Source organism: Biomphalaria glabrata, chromosome 2 (genome assembly GCF_947242115.1).
Source record: "Biomphalaria glabrata chromosome 2, xgBioGlab47.1, whole genome shotgun sequence".
NCBI lineage: Eukaryota > Metazoa > Mollusca > Gastropoda > Planorbidae > Biomphalaria > Biomphalaria glabrata.
This window is the reverse complement of record NC_074712.1, coordinates 28,665,728-28,692,941: the sequence shown is the minus strand read 5'-3', so window position 1 is coordinate 28,692,941 and position 27,214 is coordinate 28,665,728. Positions and strand designations below refer to the sequence as shown.

Genomic DNA, 27,214 nt, shown 5'->3' with positions numbered 1-27,214 from the left:
ATATTGATACGCTATCATGATGTTTTCATTGTAATAGCTGTTTAGAGAGGCAGAGTCCACTTGTAGATTTGGTTTTTAGTTTCCTTTATTTGTTTACTTCAACAATGTATTGAGATGGAATATATTGTCGAATAGACAAAAAAATTGGTAAGCTAGTCTAAAACGGTACGTGACGTTTTGGCGCAGCCATTTTGGCGTGACCGCAGCCGTTTGGGCGTGAGATGTTTTGGCGCGAGCCGTTTTGGCGCAGGATACGTTTTGTCTCGATATATTTTCACTATAATTTTAAGAAACACGTAGCTTTTACAATAAAGTTTATTTCACAAAACTATATTAGTGTATGTATAGTATGAATTCAACCACCATCCACCGAATTGTTATATGCGAGTTCTGCTAAATGCACAAGATTATAACCATTGATTTCTATTTCCAAAACTAATTTTTTTAAAAAAGTATTGAATTAGTTAAATGTCCTTAAAAGCTAACAAACTTTTAAAAGATTGTTTTTTTATTGAAAAATTATTTTGGGTAAGTGTGATTGGGTGACAGATTTTCAATATGTACAGATAAAGGGGAAGCAACTGAAGACATGACTTCAATCACCGAACCTAGTTTGAAGGTAGAGCTGGAGACACCATGAATTAATTAAATTAAATGAACTTTATATTTTGTGTGAACGAAAATTCGCATAGATTTTTATACCCTAATCATTGTTTCAATTGTTTTTTGTTACTTAATTACTTAAAAACAAATATTTTTGAGAATAAATGTTCCACTTAATAAACAAACATGCACAAGCCAACAAAGATCAATTACAAATACGTATATACATGTAATACATAATTTAACTATACTACGCACCGGCTAGGTTTCGGTCGTGTAATATTGCCATATAGTCTCGAATGTCCTGGAATCAAACCCCTCCCGCCGCAGCGATATCCCTTCCATCCTGTGGAAGACTTGTTTGGATGTTTTAATTTTTAATATAAAAAGTTAGGAAAGGTAAGATTTCTACCTGGGACCATGATATTAATTTGCTCCCCCCTACTCCTATAAGCTATATGTGAGGTGGGGGGGGGGAAGGTCACTAGAAATTAAATACATCGTTTTCGTTTCCTCTTAAAACAGCAACACTTTTTGTCTTTTGATTTGAACAATAATAAAACCCATACTGGTGTTATAATGTGATTTAGGAATAATTACAAAAAAAAAAAAAGACCAACATAATGGATCAAATATCTCTTGTTCTATACACGAATACTACGTTAGACACAAACAAAACAGAGACATGTATTCTTCTTTAAAGAAACATTTCGCGCCAAAACGTCTCCGGTGCCAAAACGGCTGCGTCAAAACTTCCTGCTTCGAGTCTAAAATGATTCCTTCTTGTACTGCGGTGATACGTTTGGTCCTGTTTTGTTTAGCGATCAAGTTGGTTGTTTGTTTCCTGTCTGTTTGTTTCCTGTCTGTTTGTTTCCTGTCTGTTTCCTGTCTGTTTGTTTCCTGTCTGTTTCCTGTCTGTTACGTTTGTATCTCAAAGACTACAACTACAAAGAGCTAATGACTGATGTCACCTTTCAGCCCTAGCTACAGGGGGACACAGGCACACTAGAAAATTGGAAATTATTCAAAACTGATCAAACTGGTTTATTATAAGAAACTTGTCAAATATGTTCGTAAATTCACGTGAACTGTTGTGTACACTGTAAACTCATGCTAGTGTCTTATGTGTTGTTGAAAAAAAAAAAGTACTATGATGTAAATATTGAATGCACATATTTATACTCATTTTGATTCTATGCGATTTGTATGAAGTCACTGTCTTTGTATGATGCATGCCTATGTTGAAGTGAAAGTAATATATATATAAGTAAGATTGATCCGGAAGAACAGTCCATGAGTTTTTGTTTAACACTAAACTCCCTTTATTGTATCTATCTTTTGGGTGTATGTGTTTGCGTGTTATTATTCAAGTCGAATGTATGCATACTTTTATCAAAGTCATAAACAATTGCTACATAAATATATAGGGCTACTTGCTTCAAAGCACATAAGTGGCCATTAATAAATCATTCATAGCTCTCTTCAACTGTCACAAATTATTCTATCGTCTGCTGAATGATTGTTGGGTGACAACTTCTTTCCTTCCATTTTATCCACTTACAGTGAAACTAAAGTCGACTGTTCGACTATTGTATTTCACTAACAAAGTCACCAAAACAAAGTCAATGCGGTTGCTGGAATGTAAATAACATTCATTACAAATTCACAACTCAAGAAGTGGCCCGACGGGTCGTTTTGTCGGCTTCTTATTTTACTCGGAATCTGGAAAAGACGACATTATTAAACAGACGTTAGAAAACTAGGGCATTACGAGAGCTATAGAGAGTCGTTTTATGCTTAAACTAAAGTAGCCATCCAAGTAACAGGAATCTGCTTTCTAGATAAATTTCAATAGACAGGAATCCACTTTCTAGATTAATTTCATTTGACAGGAATCTGCTTTCTAGATAAATTTCAATTGATAGGAATCTGATTTCTAGATTAATTTCCATTGATAGCAATCTTTCTAGATGTACTAAAGTTCAAGAACACTATTTAACGTTTTGATACAATAGCTACAGCACCAAGTGAAATCCATCTCACTCAAAAGGGTTTCTATCAATGTTTTTGGCTACCTTTTCTAGATAAAAATACATTTATTTCATGTTTTTTGGTTATCTTTTCGTTCATGTAGATCAGTGGTCTTCAACCTTTTTTGGCCTACCGCCCCCTTTTCGAATTTTATCTTTAAAAAAATCCGCCAGCGCCCCCCTCTAAGAAAAACAGTTATAAAGAAGCGTGAGAAGGCAAAGTTGAAAAAATATCATCTATCTATTAATTTGTATGCTGTCAATATCCCGCTTGGGAGACGACCACATACAAAAGGCGATTGTTGTGAACTGCTTGGCCTATGACTGACGAGCTTTGAGGTGCCCCTCTCCCCCGTGAGCGCTATAAAGATTTATTCAGGCGCCATTTCGCTCTCACTGGCATAGAGGAAAGTACCTGGCAGCATTCTCTGGCAGCAGATAGCCTCTTACAGAAACAGTTCGAGAGCTCTTACAAAAACTGCGGGACAAACATTTGATACTCAAAGAAAAGCCAGCATACAACGGCTTTGTCTGCACAAAATTCGAGAAAATATGTAGGTCGCAGTTGGGTTTCTGTAGTTATGTGAAACACTGGACTCAGCCGTAATTTTCGGAATTAAAGGCAAAAACAGCCAATATTATCATTATGCAAAAATTATGTCAAATAATTTGCAGCGATTACGCACAAAAATTAATTGTAAAGACTTTCTTTCAAATCCTAAGAATAGTCTCCGTTTGAAGTTTTCAATACTAGGGCCTACTGTTTTTAGGTTTAATTGTAAATTTAGTTTTAATTTTTAATATAAATATTATTATTGCTGAATTCACTACAAAATGAAATTAAGCTAATGGTAACCTTGTGCCTCGTAGTCTGACAATATTAGAAATTTCAAGCTTTAAATTAGCAAAAGCAAGGCGAAGGTCTCCTCTATTTGCTACATCCACTCTATTTCTTTGCTTATTCATTAACTTTGTTACGCACTAAATCTAGGTTAACCATGTATGTTGATGGAATAGCTAAAACATAATTCCATTTTCGACCAAAGTTTTGGAATTTTACTGAAACATTTCAATGCAGCCACATCTCTGTTGTGCCTCTAGGGGCGTAGCTAGGAATTTCCAACGTTTGGGGGCCAGGGGGCTTGACATCTTTGGAGGCCGATGCATTTTGCGTAATATTTAATTTAATTAATTAAAAAAGCAATAATTTGCCCCCTCTTAAATGGGGGCCCGGGGTATTTTCAAATTTCCCCCCACCCTAGCTACGCCACTGTGTGCCTCCTGTGTTTACATTCTTTTTACTGAAGACATGATTTTGTAAATTTATTTTTTCATGCAACTCAATTTGAACGTCAGTAACAGATGTTTAATAATTGTCATTTATATATATATTTTTTTTATTTTAGAAGTGAATCTTAATTTCTTCATAGAGCATTGTTATGTGAATTGCATAGATATCGGTGTCCTTGGGCAGTAATTCATTTGTCAACAAACAAGTTATGTGAGATTGTAAAACTCTTTAAAATAGATTTAATATCTCGATAAAAGAGAAAATGATATTATCAATAAAAGTCAATCTCTTTCCTAGCAGTCGGAGGTTCGTTTCATTCATTTACGTTAGATGCCTACCATGTAAAACAATTTTTTAGCCTGCTTTAAGTCATCGTCAATCGTTGAATCTTCCCGTTTCTCAAAAAAAAAAAATTATTTAAGAACTTAAAAAACGAGCCATAACCATTAACAAACCCCTTTCGAAATCCATCGAACTTCAGTTTACAACAAGAGTCTAACACCTTTTTCATCATTTGTTTCAAAAAAATGTTGAAAGATGCGCTTATTTTCTGCATGGTTTTGTATTTTATTTACAGTTTTATAATTAGATTCAAATAGAAATGAAATTGCTGGCTAAACTTTTCTTGTGTATCATAACTCACAATGTGAATAGTGAATAAATTTGTTCTTTATTCTACATTACCTGTGAAGTCATAGCTACATAACTAGACAATTTTGAAATAATATTTCATCTCTAACAGAAAAAAAGTCTTTTTGTGTTACACATGTTTTAAAATAAATTTAGTTTTAGTCAATTTTTCAACAATATCATGAGAATTTTTAAAAAGCTATGCATTTTTCTAAGAAGCCACTAAAACATATCCTGCTTTGCTTTTTTTTTTTTGTTTTTAATATTGTTTTGATTGTAGATTTTTATAATTGTTCATGAGTATTCTTAAATTTTTTTTTGGATATCGCTATGTGTTCGTGAAGCCGACTTGGTTTCATAACCTCATCTGAAAATACCATCAAAGTAGAACTTACTATTTTTCTAGTGGCCATTTCCTAAATCTCAAGGAAATATTACATGACATACCAGTGAGTTTTCGTAACATTTTATCAATGTTTTTATTGTTTTTAAAAAGTTAAATTATTCTATTAAATGCTACCTGTAATGTTTTTTGCAATTAACATTAACATATTAATATATCAACATATGTTGATAAAATAAATTTTAATCTAAAAGGCGTATTACCTACTTTGTTTATCAAATGTTAAACGTTTATATGCGCGAGATCCATGGACAATAAATACTCTTCAATCATAGCAAAACTGTAAGAATTTAAAAAATAGAAAATGGGATTCCCGAACTCAATTTCTAACGCTGTTCCTATTCATAAATTAGAAGCAAGTTAACTATAATTTGTCTATATTTAGTTTAATGTTGAAGAATTTTAAAATTTGTTTTGTTTCAGAGCACCTTTAGTTTCTTCTTTCCGCCTTTATGCCCAGCGCCCCCTTACCGCCCCATTTTGTGCCCAGCGCCCCCCTACCGCCCCTTTGGCTCTCAGCGCCCCCCAAAATCTCGAAAACGCCCCCTAGGGGGCGATATCGGCCCCGTTGAAGACCACTGATTGTAGATGAATGAAATAAACTGTTTCTCTGAATGTGTCTCTGAAGATCGAATGAAGTTTTCGTGTTTTGATTCTTTGTAGCTTCCGTTCAGATCTTTGTCTTACTGGAAAGTCGAGTGTCTGTTCAGACATTTTCTTCTCAGCGGGAGTTTGATTAAGAGAAACTTGTAGAGCGTTTTCAATTACGAGGTCAAGGTCAGTCTACTTAAATGAGATGTCTTACAGTCGTTGTCTGTTCAAATAAATTGTCGTATGGCGGCGCTTCTACAGTTGCCATGGTAATGTAAGCACGTCGATGACGAATTTGATTATTTATTTGAATGTAGACTTTCATTGAGACCAACTGAGGCCAACATAAGCAGAAAGTGAAACAAACATATTCCTTTTTTTCGCTCATATACCCCCGCACACGCGTATACCCCGCACAAACGACAAAATAAGTAAAAACAAAATCGTACAGCCTACGCCCGTATATACCCCGTATGTGAATAGTCGATCTATGGCCCAACTGCTGCTACCAACTGCTGCTACCAACTGCTGCTACCAACTGCTGCTACCAACTGCTGCTACCAACAGGCTTCCCTTGTTGGAAGAAGACAATGAATATGATACAAATTTCGGTGGCTTCCCTAACTACAACGAGGACAGTGACAGTAGTGCGGATGTATTGCATGCATTGTAGTCAATACGTTTCGACATTAATGGTATAGGCCAATTAGTTTAGTTACTTGCTGGTATATTGAAGATTCTCTGGCGCATCGTACTATTTGTTTTAATGAGGCTTATAATGAGATGTTCATAAAGCTTTCCACTTTACATTTCACAGCCACACAGCGAACTCTAGGAAGTATAGAGACCCATCAGTAGGTCTAGAGTTTTACATTATACTATGTGTATGAGTAAAATACATTTTGTATACCCTTCACCTTTGTATGCATCTGTCATCCGTGTATACAAATGTGTATAACCCGCGGTTATATGAGCTTCAGTAATTGAGACAAACATTGAAAATAACAGAGACAATCAGTGATACTATGTGTTTCTACAAGAGATTTTCCATGTATCTTACATGATGTAAATGTACAGTGAACTAAAAAGAAAAGGTAACTCTGACGTGACTCTGTAATGTAAGAACACAAAACAATTTCAACAATTAGGGTAGAGGGAGATAACAACCGCAGTCTTTATCTTTTATCAGTATTGACCGATTCTTACTAGCTTCCCTTTTCCCTCGGCCTCCTCCATAGAAAAAAAAAAAGGCGATTTCTGATATCCTTAAATAGAAGAGGGTAAAAAGGTGGGGGGGGGGGGAATAGAAGTTGAAGAGCAGGGGTGGGGGACGGAGTTTTGATAGACAAGTCTGGTAGTGAAGTCTGCATCCCACTCCCACGCAGCTAATCACGCCCCTCTCGGGCGCACTCCCCCACCTCACTCTCTCGCCGCTGCCCACCCCTCATCTGTTTCTCTTGTATCCCCCATCGTCAAGTTACGGAGCTGGCGTATTTATAGAAACCTCTTGGGAGTGCCAGAGACTTCATCTAGATGCACCTCTTATGGTGGGGAGCTTGTTTTCAATCCACCCCCCCCCCCGGTCCTTACTAGAGCCCACATTGTGGGGGCTATAAATAAGTGTTTATAAGTCCGGCTGTTACAACAATATTGATTAGGAAATCTGGACGGGAAAACTAACTTCCCCATGGGGGTCATGACCTTTCGCTGTTAGCTTGAATGGAGAAACATTTGTCATGACGTAATGCATAATTATTTAAGTACTGATCTATCTATCTATCTATCTATCTATCTATCTATCTATCTATCTTTCTATCTATCTATCTATCTATCTATCTATCTATCTATCTATCTATCTATCTAACTAACTAACTATCTATCTATCTATCTATCTATCTATCTATCTATCTATCTATCTATCTATCTATCTATCTATCTATCTATCTATCTATCTAACTAACTATCTATCTATCTATGTATCTATCTATCTATCTATCTATCTATCTATCTTTCTATCTATCTATCTATCTATCTATCTATCTATCTATCTATCTATCTATCTATCTAACTAACTATCTATCTATCTATCTATCTATCTATCTATCTATCTATCTATCTATCTATCTAACTAACTATCTATCTATCTATCTATCTATCTATCTATCTATCTATCTATCTATCTATCTATCCATCTATCTATCTAGTTTTAAACTCAAAGCCCCCTGGTAGAGGGATTTGTATCTCAAAACCCCCTGATAGGGTTTTTTTAAATCTCAAAACCCCCTGGTAGGGGGATTTAAACTCAAAACCCCCTGGTAGAGGGTTTTTAACTAAAAACTGCCTCGGCTGCGCTGTGGTAAGTGATGATTTAGTATTAAAATCTCACCTAAAATAAACAAAATGAAAGCAAAAATCATTCACTTAATTCCGTTTCATTTCGGGGGGGGGGGTTTGAACCCCAAGAACCCCCCCCCCCTGGCTATGCCCATGATATATATATATATATATATATTGAAGCCTATGTATGTAAGTATCTATGTTAATAAGATAATAACGACAGATTACGTCAGTAGTAGCCTAATCTTTATGTACATGTACAGTAATATATGCGTACATATAATGACAGTTTGGGGTGTTCTTGTTTTGTACTAAATTGCTCTCATGGATAGATTAGTGCATATTTTAAAATGTATATATTTTTTTATTATTTTACCAATATCTTCAAAAATATTCTTTTCTTTTTCTTAACTCTGCCTTTAATTAATTTCCTCTTTCGCGAGGCCCGTGGGTCACAAAAGCTGGTCACGCCCAGGGCATCATCGTTGTAATGGTGAGACTGAGCGTGAACAGCAGATGTGAAGCCTCGTATTGATCTCGAGTATCTAGTATCTTCGTGTGGACTGAACTGCAGTTTGATTTCACACTGGGCCCGAGAGTTAAGGTACTTCAAACACGTCTGAGAGTAACACAGAAGTTGAAACCAAACTGCTTCGACCAGTGCTGTTAGGAGAGAACTATACAAATACAGATTTATTTTCTAGACCTAGCTGCCAGCTGTTGACAAGGGTGTCGTGTGGCCAGGTCAACTAAACGAACGATTCTCTTCTATGTACTTATTGCGTTCAATACAGTTGTTGGACTCGTTGTATGACGTCTTGAGGACATTGTTTGCCTCTCAATAGACGTCTTGAGGACAAAGTTTGCCTCTCAATAGACATCTTGAGGACATTGTTTGCCTCTCAATAGACGTGTTGAGGACAATGTTTGCCTCTCAATAGACGTGTTGAGGACAATGTTTGCCTCTCAATAGACGTGTTGAGGACAATGTTTGCCTCTCAATAGACATCTTGAGGACATTGCTTGCCTCTCAATAGACGTGTTGAGGACAAAGTTTGCCTCTCAATAGACGTGTTGAGGACAATGTTTGCCTCTCAAAAGACATCTTGAGGACATTGCTTGCCTCTCAATAGACGTGATGAGGACAATGTTTGTCTCTCAATAGACGTCTTGAGGACAAAGTTTGCCTCTCAATAGATATCTTCAGGACAAAGTTTGCCTCTCAATAGATATCTTGAGGACATTGTTTGCCTCTCAATAGACGTCTTGAGGACAATGTTTGCCTCTCAATAGACGTCTTGAGGACAAAGTTTTCCTCTCAATAGACGTCTTGAGGACAAAGTTTGCCTCTCAATAGACATCCTGAGGACATTGTTTGCCTCTCAATAGACGTCTTGAGGACATTGTTTGCCTCTCAATAGACATCTTGAGGACATTGCTTGCCTCTCAATAGACGTGATGAGGACAATGTTTGTCTCTCAATAGACGTCTTGAGGACAAAGTTTGCCTCTCAATAGACGTCTTCAGGACAACGTTTGCCTCTCAATAGATATCTTGAGGACATTTTTTGCCTCTCAATAGACGTCTTGAGGACTATGTTTGCCTCTCAATAGACGTCTTGAGGACAAAGTTTTCCTCTCAATAGACGTCTTGAGGACAAAGTTTGCCTCTCAATAGACATCTTGAGGACATTGTTTGCCTCTCAATAGACATTTTGAGGACATTGTTCGCCTCTCAATAGACGTGTTGAGGACAATGCTTGCCTCTCAATAGACGTCTTGAGGACAAAGTTTGCCTCTCAATAGACGTCTTAAGGACAAAGTTTGCCTCTCAATAGACGTCTTAAGGACATTGTTTGCCTCTCAATAGACGTCTTCAGGACAAAGTTTGCCTCTCAATAGACGTCTTCAGGACATTGGTTGCCTCTCAATAGACGTCTTGAGGACAAAGTTTACCTCCGAATTAGAAGTCTTAAGAACACTGTTTGCCAGCCAGGATGAAGTTGTGTGCACTGTGCCTATTAGACGTGCTAGACTACCAGCCATTGTTTATTACCACATACTGCGTCATTTAAGCAAAAAACTATACAACTAAGAGTGTAGTCGAATCGATGTATCCCTGAAGTTAACTCTTGGACATCCAATTGCATAATTTAATTAAATGTTTAAGAGGATTACTAAATTGTATTGTAATTGGCACAATTTGGTTAAACAATCAATATAGAGACGCAGATTTATTACAGAGTTTTGTGTGCAGCTTTATAAAAACGGACGAAAAAAAAAGAGTGAGAGAGAAAGAAAAAAAAAGAGAGAGAGAGAGAAAACAAATCTAAGAACAGGAGATCAATTAAATTTTTTTTTGTTTCTTTGGGTTATGTTATTTGACATTTGCTTAGCTTTGAAAGATTCTCGAAATATTTTCTAAATACATAGAACTTCTATTTAGTTTTTCAATTCTCTTGTTTCCTAATTACATCTAAGAAAAATTTATCTTGTCAGAATCTAGAAAACAGCCACTTAACAAAAAAAATCACCTCAAAGTAGACCACATTGTCAATCAGAGAGATTTAAAAAAAAAAAGAAATTTCTTGAAATGGGGATAAACGCATAAAAAGAACATCAAAAAATACAATCATCATAAATTATTCAATAAAAACACAAACGAACCAATTAGCAATGGACAAGCGTGAAGATAAAATCTTCAAGCCCTTGAAGAGGCAGAAGTTCAAGTTGTGCTAAAAACCTCTTTGAACTCGAGAACAAAAGACAACAAAGGCGAACTATGTCTACACAAGAACCTAGTGCAGAGTTTTCATTACTCATAATAATAGAACAATATTTTTTTAAAGTCAATACATCAAAAAAAATGTGTTTTATCTATCTATCTGTCTATCTATCTATCTATCTATCTATCTATCTATCTATCTATCTATCTATCTATCTATCAGTCTGTCTGTCTGTCATTTTGTATCTATAAATCAATGGTTCTCAAGCTGTGATCCTCGGACTCCCAGGGGTCCCGAGAAGACCGTTGGAGGTCAACAGAAAGATGAAAATTGTAAAATATTCTAATTACTTCTTCGCTAAAAGTTTAAAAGTCAGTTTAAAAGTCAGTTTAAAAGTCAGTTTAAAAGTCAGTTTAAAAGTCAGTTTCATCCGATCGGATAATTTGAATAATAATCAACTGGGCCCTCACTACTGTTTAATATGTTTATTAAGAACTATTTTATGACTATTTGTGACGCAGCTTGGATAAACAACAATGATGATAACAGTCACGTGATAGAATTTTATTTCGAGCATGAATATCAAATGTACTTATTTTACAAGCTAATCAATCATTCTATCAATTTCTGTTGTTGTTTTTTCCCACGCCATTCAGACAAGTAGGCTCATTTTCGTGTTCAAGTTTCCATCCGACGACCCTGACATCAGTTTGGTTGTTAATCGTGCACATTATAAGATTCATTATTACGTTAGTGGTCATTCATTATTACGTTAGTGGTCATTCATTATTACGTTAGTGGTCATTCGTTATTACGTTAGTGGTCATTCGTTATTACGTTAGTGGTCATTCATTATTACGTTAGTGGTCATTCATTATTACGTTAGTGGTCATTCGTTATTACGTTAGTGGCCATTCGTGTTTGTGAAATTGTTTTGTGTGTCAGTGAGTATTTCAAGAGCCTGATAAATGTTTTCATAAGTATCACTATAGCATGACGTCTAGAATACACACATTCTAAAACGAAATAGTACTACGTAGACAAGAGACACCTTAAAGTATGCTTAGGGCTAGACTATGTCCTTCAACGTAAGAATCTAGGACTTTGTTTCCGGATGTCACGCAATCGATGCATTGACTAGTTCTAGGCCTCTCACACTTCACAGTCTACTTCAAGCACAAAGATTTGTCAGCAGCATATTATGTGAGACTGTTTTGACAACAAGTGTCAAAGGTCCCAATTGAAAATGGTCTGAGAAAACAGACTTGTAAAGTAGGAGCTAAAGCAGCGAGTCTCAAACAATATCGCCGCGGATCCGTAGCAAAAATATACTGTCTTATTGATAAGGTTGACGTGTGCAGACATCAATATCAAATAAGTTACAATTTGTTACAACGTTTTAAGTTTTTAGTTATTTGTATCAGCTTGTATTTTTAGCAGGTCCCAATAGGGGAAAAAGTCGGTATTGGGTTTTTGTGATGTTTTTTTCCGTCCTTCTATTTTCATAAGAACTTTGCTGGCACGGTGGTTAGTGTATTGGCTTGAGGAGGCTGGAGCCCTCCATTTCGAATTCAAGTCGTAAACATTTTTTTTTATCTAGAATGCATTTCACAAAAGCTATCAAGGTAACCCCCCCCTCCACTACCCAAATGGTCCAGAGAAGTGATAGGATCATAGCGCATTGAGAAAGCTAAAACGAAATTGCGCTAGACAAAACAATTGGTAAAAATAGTTCTTATCACACAAATTTATTATTGTTAGCCTAGATCTATTACAAATTTAATTGCATGATTGGTCCAAACTAATTGAATTAATTACACTTTATATAAGTTATACTTTTATAAAAAAAATATATCTTTTAGAATTTTCATTTTTTTTAAATAGGCCTAATCCTCTCATGTAACTACTAACTTTTTTGTCAACGAACACAAACCAAAGATTTCATTATGCTGAACTGCGTAAAGAACATATAAAGAAAAATATGTTAAAATTGCCAGGAACTCTGGTAAATCACCTTGCCTTTATAAACTGGCATACTTGTATTACACAGACCCACCATATATATTTGTCCCGCAAATCAAAGCCTTTTGACCAATCTTGATATAAATTGGCATAAATGTTCCTGCAACTACAAAACTATAGGAGGGCCCTAAATATAGATAAAAATTGCCTAATTGTATCTTTATTGAGAAAACGAAACTTTTTAGCAAATCGGGTAAACCCGTTTTCACAGTATTTATATTTGATATGAATATGTCAGCTGAACGGGTAAACCCATTATCACACTATACTTTTATTTTCGTGGCAAAATAAAAAAAAATGTGAATGGAACTATCTCCATGTTTGACATAAATCTAAATTCAAAGAAATAGATCAGTAATACCAAAACTAAGGCCGCAGGCCGCGGGTCATATCCGGCTAGTATATATATATATTGTTACGAATCTCACTATCAAGGCTCTCTGCAAACTGCACCATACACCACCAACTTAAAGAACTTGACAACTCAGGGCTCCAAAGTAACGTAACACTTTAATAGTTGAATAAATAACAGCCAATACTGTACAATTGGCAACACGTACACTGTACAAATATCTCTCCGATAACACCGTTCCGCTGTATCAACTCTTTCACTGGCCTCTCCGTCTTGTTCCGGGCTTGCACTGGGTTCAACAGTTCGGGACTGACTTCACACACTAGGCTCGTTGTGTCGGACTCGATCACAGACCAAGATCAAGACGCCGTTCGCCTCAACTGTACTTGATAGTACTCCGCACTAAACCGTCGTAATGCTCCGTACAGAACCACACCGCTGAACTGTGCTGTAGTCAACCGGACTGTAGTGAACCGGGCTCTGAACCCCTGCCGTGAACCTTGCTGTAATGAGCCCCTTTTCTCGACCGTCTTGACTGCGACACCTCCGCTCTTATATAGGGTCCCTACTGGCCTTCTCGAACCGGACAGGACGCCGCTCGACGTTTCCAGGTGGTCAGATGACTACAACTCTCGTGACTCTCCTGAGCTCTGTTCACGACGTCGATCCTTCCCGAACCGCCGTCGATCCTTCCCGAACCGCCGTGTTGACACTCGTCTCGGCTGACCGTCGTAACTCGTCACGGTTGACCGCTCGTCTAGCGCTGGCCTGGGGCGATTTGCGTCGGCTGACTACACACACACCACTACCCCCATCTGTGCCACCACCAGGTTTATAACACTGCCCCCTCCTTAGATCTGTCCGCCCCGGACAGAATCAACATCATGACATTGGCTGTAAAGTTTCATCGCTGCAGGCGGGGGTCGATCAGTGGCAGTTGGCTTGCCTCTTGAGCTTAATGGAGCCATCAATGTTGCAGTCAGCAATGGTCGCTTCCTTCTTCTCCTCCAATTGGCCTTCACCTGGTTGCATGGACGTCGTGCTTTCATCGCCACCCACGTTGAATTCAGAAAACGTTTTCTTCTTCTCCTCCAGTTAGCCTTCATCTGGTTGCATCGATGTCGTTGTCGCATCGTCATCCATGTTGTACTCAACAAAAGTAGCCTTCTTCTTCTTCTCCGCCAGTTGGTCTTCATGTGAACCTCGCCACTTCGTGATGTAGCAGTGGCTTTGTTGCATGCCATCATAAAGACACTTAGACAACTAACACGATTGAATTCATCTAATTATTTCTGTCCTTTTATCATTGTCTAACACAAAGGATGCTGTCCTAATGTCATCTATAAATTATTCAGTCGCCAATAATCGCGTACACCCTGCGTCACCTCTAGAGTCTAACTTGAAAGTTTCGTCATTATGACTAGGCTGTCAGCTTTTCAACGACCCTAGGTGCCACTAGGGAGCAAGGGCTCAACTTCAGATACTTCAATCGCTTGTTGGTCGCTACCATTTCTCTCTCCCTTGAAATTTACGTTGACAGTAATTAACTTTACATCTTAATGAGAAGAATTCTCACTGGCATACTAACGACATAATTATCTAAGCGTACAGTGTTGAACGCGTTTTCGTCCCAATATAATTATAGTTAATTGACTGACGTTCAACTTTCATTGAAAACACTGTCGCTTGTTTCTTGACTTCAGTTTGTTGGAACTTTTGTGTCTTAATAGAGCAATTCTAATGACAAGAAGCGTTAGAATGGCGTCTCCGAGGCAAGCTAAGCAAACAAGAACACTGGCCGCTCAATTGACTGCCACCAATGTGTTTGCTTATGAGTGTGTGGTTATGCTATTTTCCTTTATTGATGATGTGATTGTGATATTATTATTATTATTCCCCCTTTATGCTATTGTAATCACTTGAATGATCTGAGTTTAATTTAACCTTACCTACAAGATGGCTAAATAAAAAATATTATTTTCCCTAGGTACTAGCCCAGATCTTCTGCAGGACGAAAGGGGAGAAAAGCGGACAGGGGTTGGAACTAGGGATCATGGTGACAACAAAAGGAAGAACAGGGGAGGCTATTGTTAATGAAAGAGTTATCTCTAGTGCACATGATAACTTAGTGTACAGTGAACAATGTAAATATTCTGTTGGGGAAGTTAAAGATCGCAGGTTATTGATGAAAGATCTATCTCGTCATTTCTTTATATTTCTTGTTGAAAACATTCTCACTGACCTACATTTAAAATGGTGTTTTATTTTTCTGTTACATAACTATCCGTGTCTAGGCGTTATAAATTACACAATTAAATTACAATAAGTAAAGACTGTAAAGATCAAAGCTTGCCTTAACCGAGGCGGTCTAGTGTGAATTGGCAGAAACTGAAGTAAATGTTTCATTAACTATTTTATGCTGTAAAAAATAATTTTAATTAGGACACATATTTTACAAAGATATCTTATCTTATCTTATATAATACAGAAGTTACTTCAAAAAAGAAGATGATTACGTCCTACGCGTCATGCATTTAGTCATGCATATTAACCAATGACTTAAATTCTGCCAAGTTACTGGTTTTCCTGGCTAGCTCAGGCAACCCATTCCATGCTCTAATATATATATATTAATAATATAATAATATTCTAATATATTAATGAGTCAGAATGTTCAGGAACCACCTTTGAATGCCAACCCAGCCAAGAGACAAAATGCCCGGCGCTAAAATAGCGAGAAAAAGATTGTGAACTAAGGTACATGTAGATTTGTACTAAATCACACGAATGTGGTGCCCCAACTGTCCAGCAGACCAAGGGATAGGTGAAAGTGAAGGTGAAGTGAGATGTGAACCTGGCCTCACTGATTTCATAGAATGAATAGGCCCTATCTAATCGATCTAATTCTTTTGTAAATTCTTTTATTCATAGCAAAAAAAAAATAAATACATATTCCTTAACAAAAAATGTCTTTAGTTCAGTCTTCTATATCCGCTGAGCTGCGCTTCTGTTTATTAATTGTTGTTTTAAATTATGTTCCACTTATATTCATACTAGATAGATTTTTTTGTCTTAAAAAAAGTGAACATTTTTTTTTTGTATATGTAATATGTGTCATGGAATACTTACTTAACTTAGCGATACATTTGTAAAAAAAATAAAAAATTTATAAAAAGTCTAGATTTGTTTGCATAAAAATAAATAGCCTCCCGTGTTTGTTAGTATTAATAGTGAATAGTTGTAAAAATAGTGTATTTTTATTTAAAAAAAACTGCTTGCATAGCTGATTTTAAAAATTACATTTTTCGCTTTCAGAAAAGAAAAAGGAGCCGTTGCATCAGAACTTTGAAAGGTCTAAAATATCATTATGTCGGGTTTTCAATATGTTTTCTAGTTTTCTAGTTTATCTTTTCTATTTACGAGATCTAAACGGGACGAACGGACAGACAGATAGACCACACAAAACTAATAACGTCTATTTCCGTTCGGGAGCCGCTAAAAATTAATGGAGCCGAAAAGAGATAGAGGCTAACTAGAAAATTAATGGAGCCGAAAAGAGATAGAGGCTAACTACAAATTTAATGGAGCCGAAAAGAGATAGAGGCTAACTAGAAAATCAATGGAGCCGAAAAGAGATAGAGGCTAACTAGAAATTTAATGGAGCCGAAAAGAGATAGAGGCTAACTAGAAATTTAATGGAGCCGAAAAGAGATAGAGGCTAACTAGAAATTTAATGGAGCCGAAAAGAGATAGAGGCTAATTAGAAATTTAATGGAGCCGAAAAGAGATAGAGGCTAACTAGAAAATCAATGGAGCCGAAAAGTGATAGAGGCTAACTAGAAATTTAATGGAGCCGAAAAGAGATAGAGGCTAACTAGAAAATCAATGAAGCCGAAAAGAGATAGAGGCTAACTAGAAATTTAATGGAGCCGAAAAGAGATAGAGGTTAACTAGAAATTTAATGGAGCCGAAAAGAGATAGAGGCTAACTAGAAATTTAATGGAGCCGAAAAGAGATAGAGGCTAACTAGAAATTTAATGGAGCCGAAAAGAGATAGAGGCTAATTAGAAATTTAATGGAGCCGAAAAGAGATAGAGGCTAACTAGAAAATCAATGGAGCCGAAAAGAGATAGAGGCTAACTAGAAATTTAATGGAGCCGAAAAGAGATAGAGGCTAACTAGAAAATCAATGAAGCCGAAAAGAGATAGAGGCTAACTAGAAATTTAATGGAGCCGAAAAGAGATAGAGGCTAACTAGAAATTTAATGGAGCCGAAAAGAGATAGAGGTTAACTAGAAATTTAGTGGAGCCGAAAAGAGATAGAGGCTAACTAGAAATTTAATGGAGCCGAAAAGAGATAGAGGCTAACTAGAAAATCAATGAAGCCGAAAAGAGATAGAGGCTAACTAGAAATTTAATGGAGCCGAAAAGAGATAGAGGCTAACTAGAAATTTAATGGAGCCGAAAAGAGATAGAGGCTAACTAGAAACTTCCAGTGTCAAAATGTGTACGACAAGAAGAGAAGACACTGGCAAGTATCACTACTACACTACTACTGTACATCAATTCAATATCAGGTTTACGGACATGCTGATGTAGAAAAAAAGACTAGACCAACACCTGAGATCAAGAGATTAAAATAGGTCAGTGTTGAGTTTGGTTTTAGGGAATTGCACAAAATAATGGTAAAAGAACGGTGTTTTTATCCCATTAGAATCAGATGAATGTTTTTTATTAGTTTGTAAAATAATAATTATGGCCAGAGTTCATATTGCACAGCTTTTTTGTTTTGTTGTTATTTTTAAAGTCTGTTAATTATTTTAGAAATATTTTTTTTTTGTCGCGCACATTGTTTGTTCATCTAAAAATGAACCCTTTTCATACAGCCAGTCTTTGATGACACTATGGCAGTTGCTGTTGTAACAGTGCAATAGGACATGTCATGGACTGGGTGACAACAGCGTTGACTAGACTAGCTCCTCTCTGGATCCTCCTGCTTCTATCTCCCTCCTTCTCTTTGTCCATCCCACTCTCTCTCTCACTCTCTCACTCTCTCTCTCACTCTCTCTCACTCTCTCTCTCTCTCTCTCTCTCACTCTCTCTCACTCTCTCTCTCTCTCACTCTCTCTCTCACTCTCATTCTTTCTCTCACTCTTTTTCTTTCTTTGTTAATTTCCTAAGGCTTCACAGTTTTATTACAAAGTTTCTATCAACTCACTCGGTCTGAATTTGTGTACACGCTATTTCTCCCACTTCTCATTCTGGGATCGAGTTGATACTTTGCACAATTAATCATTTTCCATAACAAAACATGAATCAACAAAAAAAAAAATCAATATTCAATTAATTAAAGGTAATTAATTAATTTAGTTTGATATTGATTAATGGAGATAAATACTACAGTAATGATAGATATGGCTATAAATGTACAGTTTTTTTAGCTTATAAAAGCTTTTTTTTCTGGAAAATTTTTATTTCTCTTTTTTCTTTTCTCGTTTATTACCTTTATATAATATATAGATATAGATATACAGTGCTGTTTTTTGTAAAGAAATATAGGTGCCGGTACTCAGTGATTAGGTGCCGGTACTCAGTGGTTAGGTGCCGGTACTGAGTAGTTGATTGCCTAACTTTTAATTACTAAAAATTAATAATATACGTTAAAATACAAGAATAGTAATAATTTTTTTCAAAAAGGTGCCGGTACGCCACACCGGTGCGTACCCCACACCGGTGCGTACCGTCACTAAAAAGCCCTGTATATATATCTATTGGGTTTACTGGTGGTAGGGTTTTAAAAAGAAATCTCTTCTCCCATTAAAAGGTTCTGTATTTGCTCTTGTAGAGAATACTTTTGAAGTCATGTATAAAGACAGGAAAATTCTTAAACATTTCACAAGTAGATCACATCCTATCCTTAGTTATCTATTTAAAAGACTCTCTTAAACTCTGATCTTTTCAACTGTCAGAAAATCAGATCGATTTGTTTTTTAATTAACTTGCTTAACATGTGCTCACTCATTGTTGTTCTAGTAAGTGCAGTTGATATGAAGAGTGGACTTTGCAATTGAATGTAATCTGATCGCAGTTCACTTGCTACTAGTAAGAACATTTTTATTAAGGATTTGCATGATACTTTTTTTTACCACTACTCTTTGTTTACATTTGAATTATTAAGATCCTGTAAACATTTCTTTGAGCAATACTATGGAGTCAATAGTCAATAGTCAAAGAAGAGAAAGCTATGTCGAGATTTAAAGGGATGATAAGCCTGTAAGGTAATTCGAACAATTTACTTTCGTTACACGCGAAAGAGATTAGACATGTGGTTTTACAAAATAGGAAGGACTTCTTTTTGCTTTTTGAATTATATTTCTTTTATAAACTTTTCGTTTGCCCGCAATACCAGATAAATCAAAGTAAATCATATGCGTACACAGTGTGTGTAAATTGTTGTGTACATATAGTTCGTGTATGTTGATTTTCTTTTTTTGGTACGGTGGTGGTCCGAAATATTTAACAGCAAAATATAAAAAAATAACAAAGCTTATCTTTTGGGGAAGAACTCCGTCCTTAAAACTAGATCTATCAATAATTGACAAGCTATTTCCCTTATTCGATATCAAACAAAATAATTAATTACCAATAATCAATTGGCTAATTGTTTTTAGCGGCTCCCGAAAGGGGAAAAAACGCTATTGGTTTAATGTGGAATGTCTGTCCGTCTGTCCGTACGTCCCGTAAACTAGAGAAGATAATGAAAATCTGACATCACAACGGCTACTTTTTTCTTTTCTGAAATGGAAAAATCTAATTTTTTAAATCACTCATGAAAACATTTTTTTTTTCATAAAAATACACCACTTTTACAACTATTCACTATTAATAGTAACAAACATGGGAAGCTCTTCAGAAGGGGAAATGACAATTTACCATATTTTTAACATATTTATGCAAATGGTTTTAGATTTTTTTTATCAAAAAAATTATTTTATTACATTTGTATTGCTAAATTATGTAAGTTCTGTTCTGCTAGCTACTACATTTACTCAAAAATAATGTTTACTTTTTTAAAGAGAAAAAATCTATTTTGTATGTATATAAGTTGGGCATAAATTAAAACAGCAATTAATATGTAGATTTTCATATTATCGCGTGAACTGCAATGTAGACTTCACCATACAATACTCTGAGCTAATTTTTTTTACGGAAAATTTTTTTTCTTGAGGATTTGAATGAGAGATTGACCCTTTACAAAACAATTAGATATTCATTATAAGACATCAGTTAGGCCAGGTTTACATCTAACTCTACGTTCACTTTCACCTATCCTTTGGTCTGCTGGACCGCTGGGCATCACACAAGATCTGTCAACCTTTTTTTTTCTGTCATTTGTCTTTGATAGAATTCCATTCTGATGTTCTTTCTGAAAATATTGAAACCTCTCTTTTGACCTGCCTGGGTGGACCACTTCGGGGGCTGATATTGAGTTTGTGTTTCCACACAAATTGTCTTTGTAACCTTGTTTGTTTGTTTTTAGATTGATTCATGTTTTGCTACGTACAATAAATTATTCTTTAAAGTATCAACTTGGTCGGAGAATGTGTGAGGCAGAAATGGCGTTAACAATTATTGAAGGGGATCAAACCCAACACATTTAGCGATGTATGTGAATACTGAAGTATTAGTTTTCCTTGTTGCTATTGTGAGCAGGTCAGGAGGCTCAAGAGGGAGAGATACCTTTTTCTCTGCTCAACATTAAATTTTATACAGTAGGCAGATGTTAGCGCCACTGGGTGGGTTTCATCTGTGACACCTCAGTCTATGACCAAGGGGCTAGAGTCACCTAAGTAACCAGACATACTAGACTATACTAAACGAAAGCAAGAACAAACTTTAATTGAAATTAAATAAGACAAAATGAAACTTTATTTACATACAAAAAATCAATAATAAAATATATACACTAACCACTACAACTGACCCCAGCAACTAACTAAAACCCTCTAAATCTACGCCACTACAAACACTAACCAAACCAATTATCTAACAAGCACAAACGGATCAAACTAAATCACTACAACTACCACACTAGACCTGATCTACTCAAACACACTACAATAAACTAGTCTAGATCTACAATATCCTACTACTACAACCAACCCATAACACTAACACTAAAACAAGAACACCTTAGCCTTAGTACCTTACTATTAGTATTCACTAAGAACAGAAACAGACTATAACTAAGCCACTAAGGCAACACTACACTAGTCACTACAGAAACAAAATACAGCAGCAATAACACAGCAGTTATAATCAGCAGCATGTATTTCAGCACCTAAAATTCAGCAGGTACAGAAATATAACAATGATTAAATTATCATACACCAGATCACTAAGATCATCAACTGTCACACAGACAATGATATACTTTACTGACCGCTGGTCAATTGTACACTCAACTTTTATACTATCCCGCACTAACCAATATAACAAAAAGCGGAAGTGCAAATATTAATTCTGGCGCTAGCCTATAAAAAAATAGAATACATAAAAATACCTCTAACCTAAAAAAAAGAATATACAGAACAGCTATAGCCTATGAAAATACACATAAAAATATAGCTCTGGGAGCACAAGCTGACACTATTAAATAAAACAATTAAATACCAGTAATTAATTGCCGAATTGGTTACTATTTCTTTATTGATTCATGTCTTGTCTATGTCAATGAATAATTGTGCGAAGTTTCAACTTGATCCGAGAATGGGTGTGAGAGAAATAACGTGTACACACTTTTTACCAGACAGACAGACAAGATGAGTTGATATAAGCTTTGTAAAAACTATGTATAATAGGCCTATATAGAGAGTGGCAGAAATATATTGAGTTTGTAGAAATACATGTGTACAGAGATATGCAGAAATACATGTGTACAGAGATATGCAGAAATACATGTGTACAGAGATATGCAGAAACACATGTGTACAGAGATATGCAGAAATACATGTGTACAGAGATATGCAGAAATACATGTGTACAGAGATATGCAGAAATACATGTGTACAGAGATATGCAGAAATACATGTGTACAGAGATATGCAGAAATACATGTGTACAGAGATATGCAGAAATACATGTGTACAGAGATATGCAGAAATACATGTGTACAGAGATATGCAGAAATACATGTGTACAGAGATATGCAGAAATACATGTGTACAGAGATATGCAGAAATACATGTGTACAGAGATATGCAGAAATACATGTGTACAGAGATATGCAGAAATACATGTGTACAGAGATATGCAGAAATACATGTGTACAGAGATATGCAGAAATACATGTGTACAGAGATATGCAGAAATACATGTGTACAGAGATATGCAGAAATACATGTGTACAGAGATATGCAGAAATACATGTGTACAGAGATATGCAGAAATACATGTGTACAGAGATATGCAGAAATACATGTGTACAGAGATATGCAGAAATACATGTGTACAGAGATATGCAGAAACACATGTGTACAGAGATATGCAGAAACACATGTGTACAGAGATATGCAGAAATACATGTGTACAGAGATATGCAGAAACACATGTGTACAGAGATATGCAGAAATACATGTGTACAGAGATATGCAGAAATACATGTGTACAGAGATATGCAGAAATATATGTGTACAGAGATATGCAGAAATACATGTGTACAGAGATATGCAGAAATACACGTGTACAGAGATATGCAGAAATATATGTGTACAGAGATATGCAGAAATATCTGGACACGAAAAGGAAACAAGCTGATTATTTCTTTCTCCTCATTCCCAAAGACAATTCCTAGGAGCCCTAATGAAGAGAGCATAAGTAAATAATGAGTCGAACCAAGTTGAGTAAAAGAGTTTTTACTGACTGATTGCTTGATAGTTTTAGCCATAGCAAGCACCAGGTGCCTGCCCATTCACTAACAACAGGGACCAGTCATAGAGAACAGAGGACGGTAAAAGCAAGTGGGTTGACTGTTGATTTAGGTCCAGCTGGTCAGCGGAGACTGGTGGAGTTTCAATTTCATTGCTTTGGTAGTGGCTTGACTTTGTGGAAATCAATGTTGATATCTCGTGAATTATGTTAATTGTCGAGAGTGCTGTGATAATATCCCCGAGTGTAACATGGTCTGGGCATATCTGTAGACTAGTTATCGTGAGACTTCTTATTTGTTGCTATATTTGTACACAAATAACATGGTTTTAATCTCCCTCTATAGCTGTATTACTTTTCTTTTATCTGTACACAAGTAAGAGTGATAGTATTACTTTTCGACTATATATATGTACACATCTGAGAGAGAGAGAGAGAGAGAGAGAGAGAGAGAGTTTTACTTTTTTCTCTCTATCTGTACACAAGCGAGAGGGTTTTAATGTGCCTCTCTATTGAACAAAAGTCATTAACTGCTAACGATGTTCATTGTGCTATATTGTACTAGACTGTCACCTATGTACATTTTCTTTTTAAAACCTAAATCCGTAGAAACCATTTTCAAGTCTTGTTCAGTTCGTTGGAAACAAAGACCAAACTATGGATCCGTTGACCAATCAAAGTAGAGAGAGCTGACGTGGCTAAGTTTATTGCTCTTATAACTTTGGCAATCAATAGCGTGGGTGTCCTGGAGCATAGTAACCAAGGCGAGACATAATGCATGCATTATTTACTGATTACCTCCTCTATCATTGGTAGTTTTTATTCTGGTTTATGGCCCTTAGTTCGTTATAATGTAGGCTCGGGTGATGTAAAAAAAAAATCTTTGAATTTCTTACTGCAATGTCCTGTGCACGCAAGCGTCTCATTTTATTCAGCTCATGCAGGTCTACCCCTACATACAACTTTTCATTAACAAACTTCATGCAGGTCTAGCCCTACCTACAACTTTTCATTAACAAACTTCATCCACCCGCTCTCTTTGTTTATAGTGTTTGTTGTTTGCTCTTTTTTGTAGTAACTTTCATTCCCTCAATGATCTCAACTAGTCGGAGTTTCCTATTTTAGAGCTTATATTAATATCTAATCATTATGTAGTGAAGACATTTGTCGATACCTTTTTTATTCTCCAAAGAAACTAATAACTAATTATTGTTAAGATGCGAAGCTGAGAATCGAAGAGGTATTAAGGTACTCTGGTTTAAAGAATATGGTTCTAATACCCCCCCCCCCAATCCTCAATTCCAAACAAACCCGAAGTATAAATGTGACAAAAAATTTCTAAGACATTCTTTATGTGTTTACTATATAAAAAAAAAAAGAATTCTGTATGTGTTAAAACAAAAAAAAATTGTGTATGTGTGTAAAAAAAAATAAGACATTCTGTTTGTGTTAACAAAAAAAAAATAATTCTGTAAGTGTTAACACACACACACACAAAAGACAGACATTTTGTTTGTGTTTTTTTTAAAATTAATTCTTGTTTTGTCAGGTACACGAAATAATTGTGCCAAATTTCAGCTTGATCCAAGATTGGGTGTCGGAGAAATAACCTGTACAAACATTTGGCCAGGCAGATATACACAGACAGAGTGAGTTGATATAAGCTTTGTAAAAAAAATCAAGACATCCTGTATGTGTTTACAAAAAAAAATGATAATGTATGAACCACATAGGGCTAAATAGTGTCATTACGTTTCGGTAACGACTTCCTGGAAGTAATACAATCATGACAATCTATAATAGGTTAGTAACCGACTTTTATGGGGATTCCCATTAGCTAAAGGCAAGGGCGCAATGAACACGTTTACGCCATGGCTGCTACGTCACTGTTTAAAAAAAAAGCAGAAGTTCAATGTATAAATTTGCTATTATTTTATTCTATGTTAAAGTTAGCCAAACAATTTTTAAAAAAATAAATTTCTAAACGTTATTATTGTAGTTCTACTTAGAAAAACAGCAATTCATCCATCACATGAGTGGAAACAGCAAGCCACGTGTTCTTAAGTTACCATATGTCGCTGATAGCGAACAGTTTCATAACAACACATAGCTGTGTATCCTTGAACCGAGCGGAAATCTCGACCAACGGCCAGCGGCTCCAAGTTGCCAGGCACAAAAGCCGTGCTGGTGAAGATAACATGGTCCAGGAGTGCTTGCAGCTTTTGCCAGAATCTCATTTACATGTCTCGGGAGAGGGAGAGAGAAAAGTCTGGATTTTGGGGAGAAAAATGGAACAAATCTGTGTTGATACTTTGTTTCTCACAATAATTTTTAAGGGAAAAAAAAAAGAGTTTCTAATACAATACTTTGTAATAGATTTGTTTTTAAATCTGCGAGTTTGAGAGTATGAAATAATCTATGTACTTAATTCAGGTTATTGTTTTGATTTGTGCTTGATACTTTCTCTTAGAAGCCATATCAATATTCTGATCACATCAATAAATAAATAAATTATAGCTTTTTATATAGCGCTACTTTCATGCTTATAGCATTGCTCAGAGTGCTATGGTCCAATCCCATTTGTGGACCAGTTGGGAAGGGAGGTGTATCTGGGAGAAGGTTTTCCGTGCTGCCTTTAGGCACTCAGTAAACACAAGTCTGCGCGAGTCGGGTGTCGAAATTGGAGCCACTTCATAGCCTCTCAACCACGCTTGCCACCTAAACTCAAGAACAGCATCAATAAATAAGGATCAAACTACGTTTTAGTCAAAGAACAAAAAATACTAACAGGAGTTGAATTATTAGAAATTAATTTCAATATTCATTTCATCACCATTTGCCCAGTCTACAAAATATTATTGTCAATGTTCAGTGGGACATACACCACATTTGTCAGTTTTACAAATAGTCTCCTATTCAGATTACAAAGAATCAATAAATGTTTCAGTTTATTCAACATGAAAAATAAATTAAAAAATGCTTTTATAAATAAAACAACCTTATACGAAATGTAGTTGTATCAATTAGTTTGAATCAGTCATGTAATTAAGTGTGCAATAAATCTAGATCAACATTAATAAATCCGTGCGATTAGAATTATTTGTACCATTTTTGTTTTGTTTAGACTAATTTCGTTCTGTTAGCTTTCTCACTACGCTATGATCCTATCACTTGTTTGGACCAGTTGGGAAAATGGCGTGGTAGAGAAAGAAAGGGAGATCTGGGTGAATGTTACCGCAATCGTTTTCTAAAAGCATTTATAAATAAAAAGGGGGGAACGACCTGAATTCGAAATCAAGCCTCATGAAGCCGATATTCTAACCACTCTGCTAGTAAGGTGTGTATGAAAACAGAAAATTGTATAGTTATCTATTGTTTGTTTCAAACTTACTTTAAATAGACGATATATTAATGGGACTAATTCAGCTTATACCACCACCTCAGACAAGTTTGCCAAACAAAATAATTAAGTACCAAACTATATTATAAAGTAGAAAGTAAGGCGTATGTATGTGCCGAAAAGAAATCAAAACCGTTTCACCGATCTTGATTCAACTTGGCAGAAATGTTCCTTGGGTACTAACTTAAACCGTAGTGTATGTATTGTAGCCCTAAAACAAACTTAGTTAAGACCCTCAAAATAAAAGTTGACCAACTCTATGAAAGCATTATGACTTCATCGATCTAGGCCATGTTTACATGAGAAAAGATCGAAAGGATCTAGATCTAATTTTAAGAACTACACTTTTGCGCATGACACATGAAAATTACAAAATATAGTCTATTGATTTCATTATATAATAAAAATTAAGTTTCAAATTTGTCTTTCAAAAACATTTTTACAAAAATTATACCCGATGTAAATTCTTTCATTAGACAAGACCGAACTATTACACATCTCTCTATTCCTAGGTCTAAAACTCTAATTCAACGCTAAGATGATAGAACTTCTCTTCGCAAAGATAGTTTTATACTTTAACACATAAACATACTAATTATAGTTCATTCATTTCATATTTTAATCAAATTAACATTCTAATTTGTTTTTCTAAAGCATTTTTCATACATTCGTTTGCTATAGCTGCATTTCCATGTAATATTTCCATTCATGTGTCGCGCAAACCTTACATGCGCAGTGAAAACACACTGTGATTGGATAGGCAAATGAGGCTCTATATGGGTGATATTAAATATACTAACATAAAATAACAAGCTTATTGAACCTTAAATTCAACTTTAAACTGATAGATTAAGACTGTTTAGTGAAAGTAGATGTATTTTACTTAATTTAAACAAATGAATC

General features: G+C 35.7%; 2 protein-coding genes across 8 annotated transcripts in view; both read left to right on the top strand.

Annotated features, from left to right (window-relative positions):
• LOC106075536 (FAD-dependent oxidoreductase domain-containing protein 2-like) overlaps nt 1-27,214 on the top strand; it is a 64,465-nt gene that overhangs the window by 15,409 nt on the left and 21,842 nt on the right. For 5 of the 7 annotated variants that reach the window (XR_008776524.1, XR_008776526.1, XR_008776525.1 and 2 more), the window contains exon 1: nt 18,935-19,086. The exons of 1 other annotated variant lie outside the window; for it this stretch is intronic. The gene's annotated coding sequence lies outside the window, so the exon portion shown is untranslated. Of the gene's footprint in view, nt 1-18,934; nt 19,087-19,111; nt 19,263-27,214 lie in introns of those variants that run through there. One more of the 7 variants, XM_056019893.1, reaches the window with a different exon arrangement.
• On the top strand, nt 21,931-22,800 carry LOC129924672 (uncharacterized). Its single transcript, XM_056021155.1, has one exon. The coding sequence runs from the start codon at nt 21,931-21,933 to the stop codon at nt 22,798-22,800; it is 870 nt and encodes a 289-aa protein (XP_055877130.1).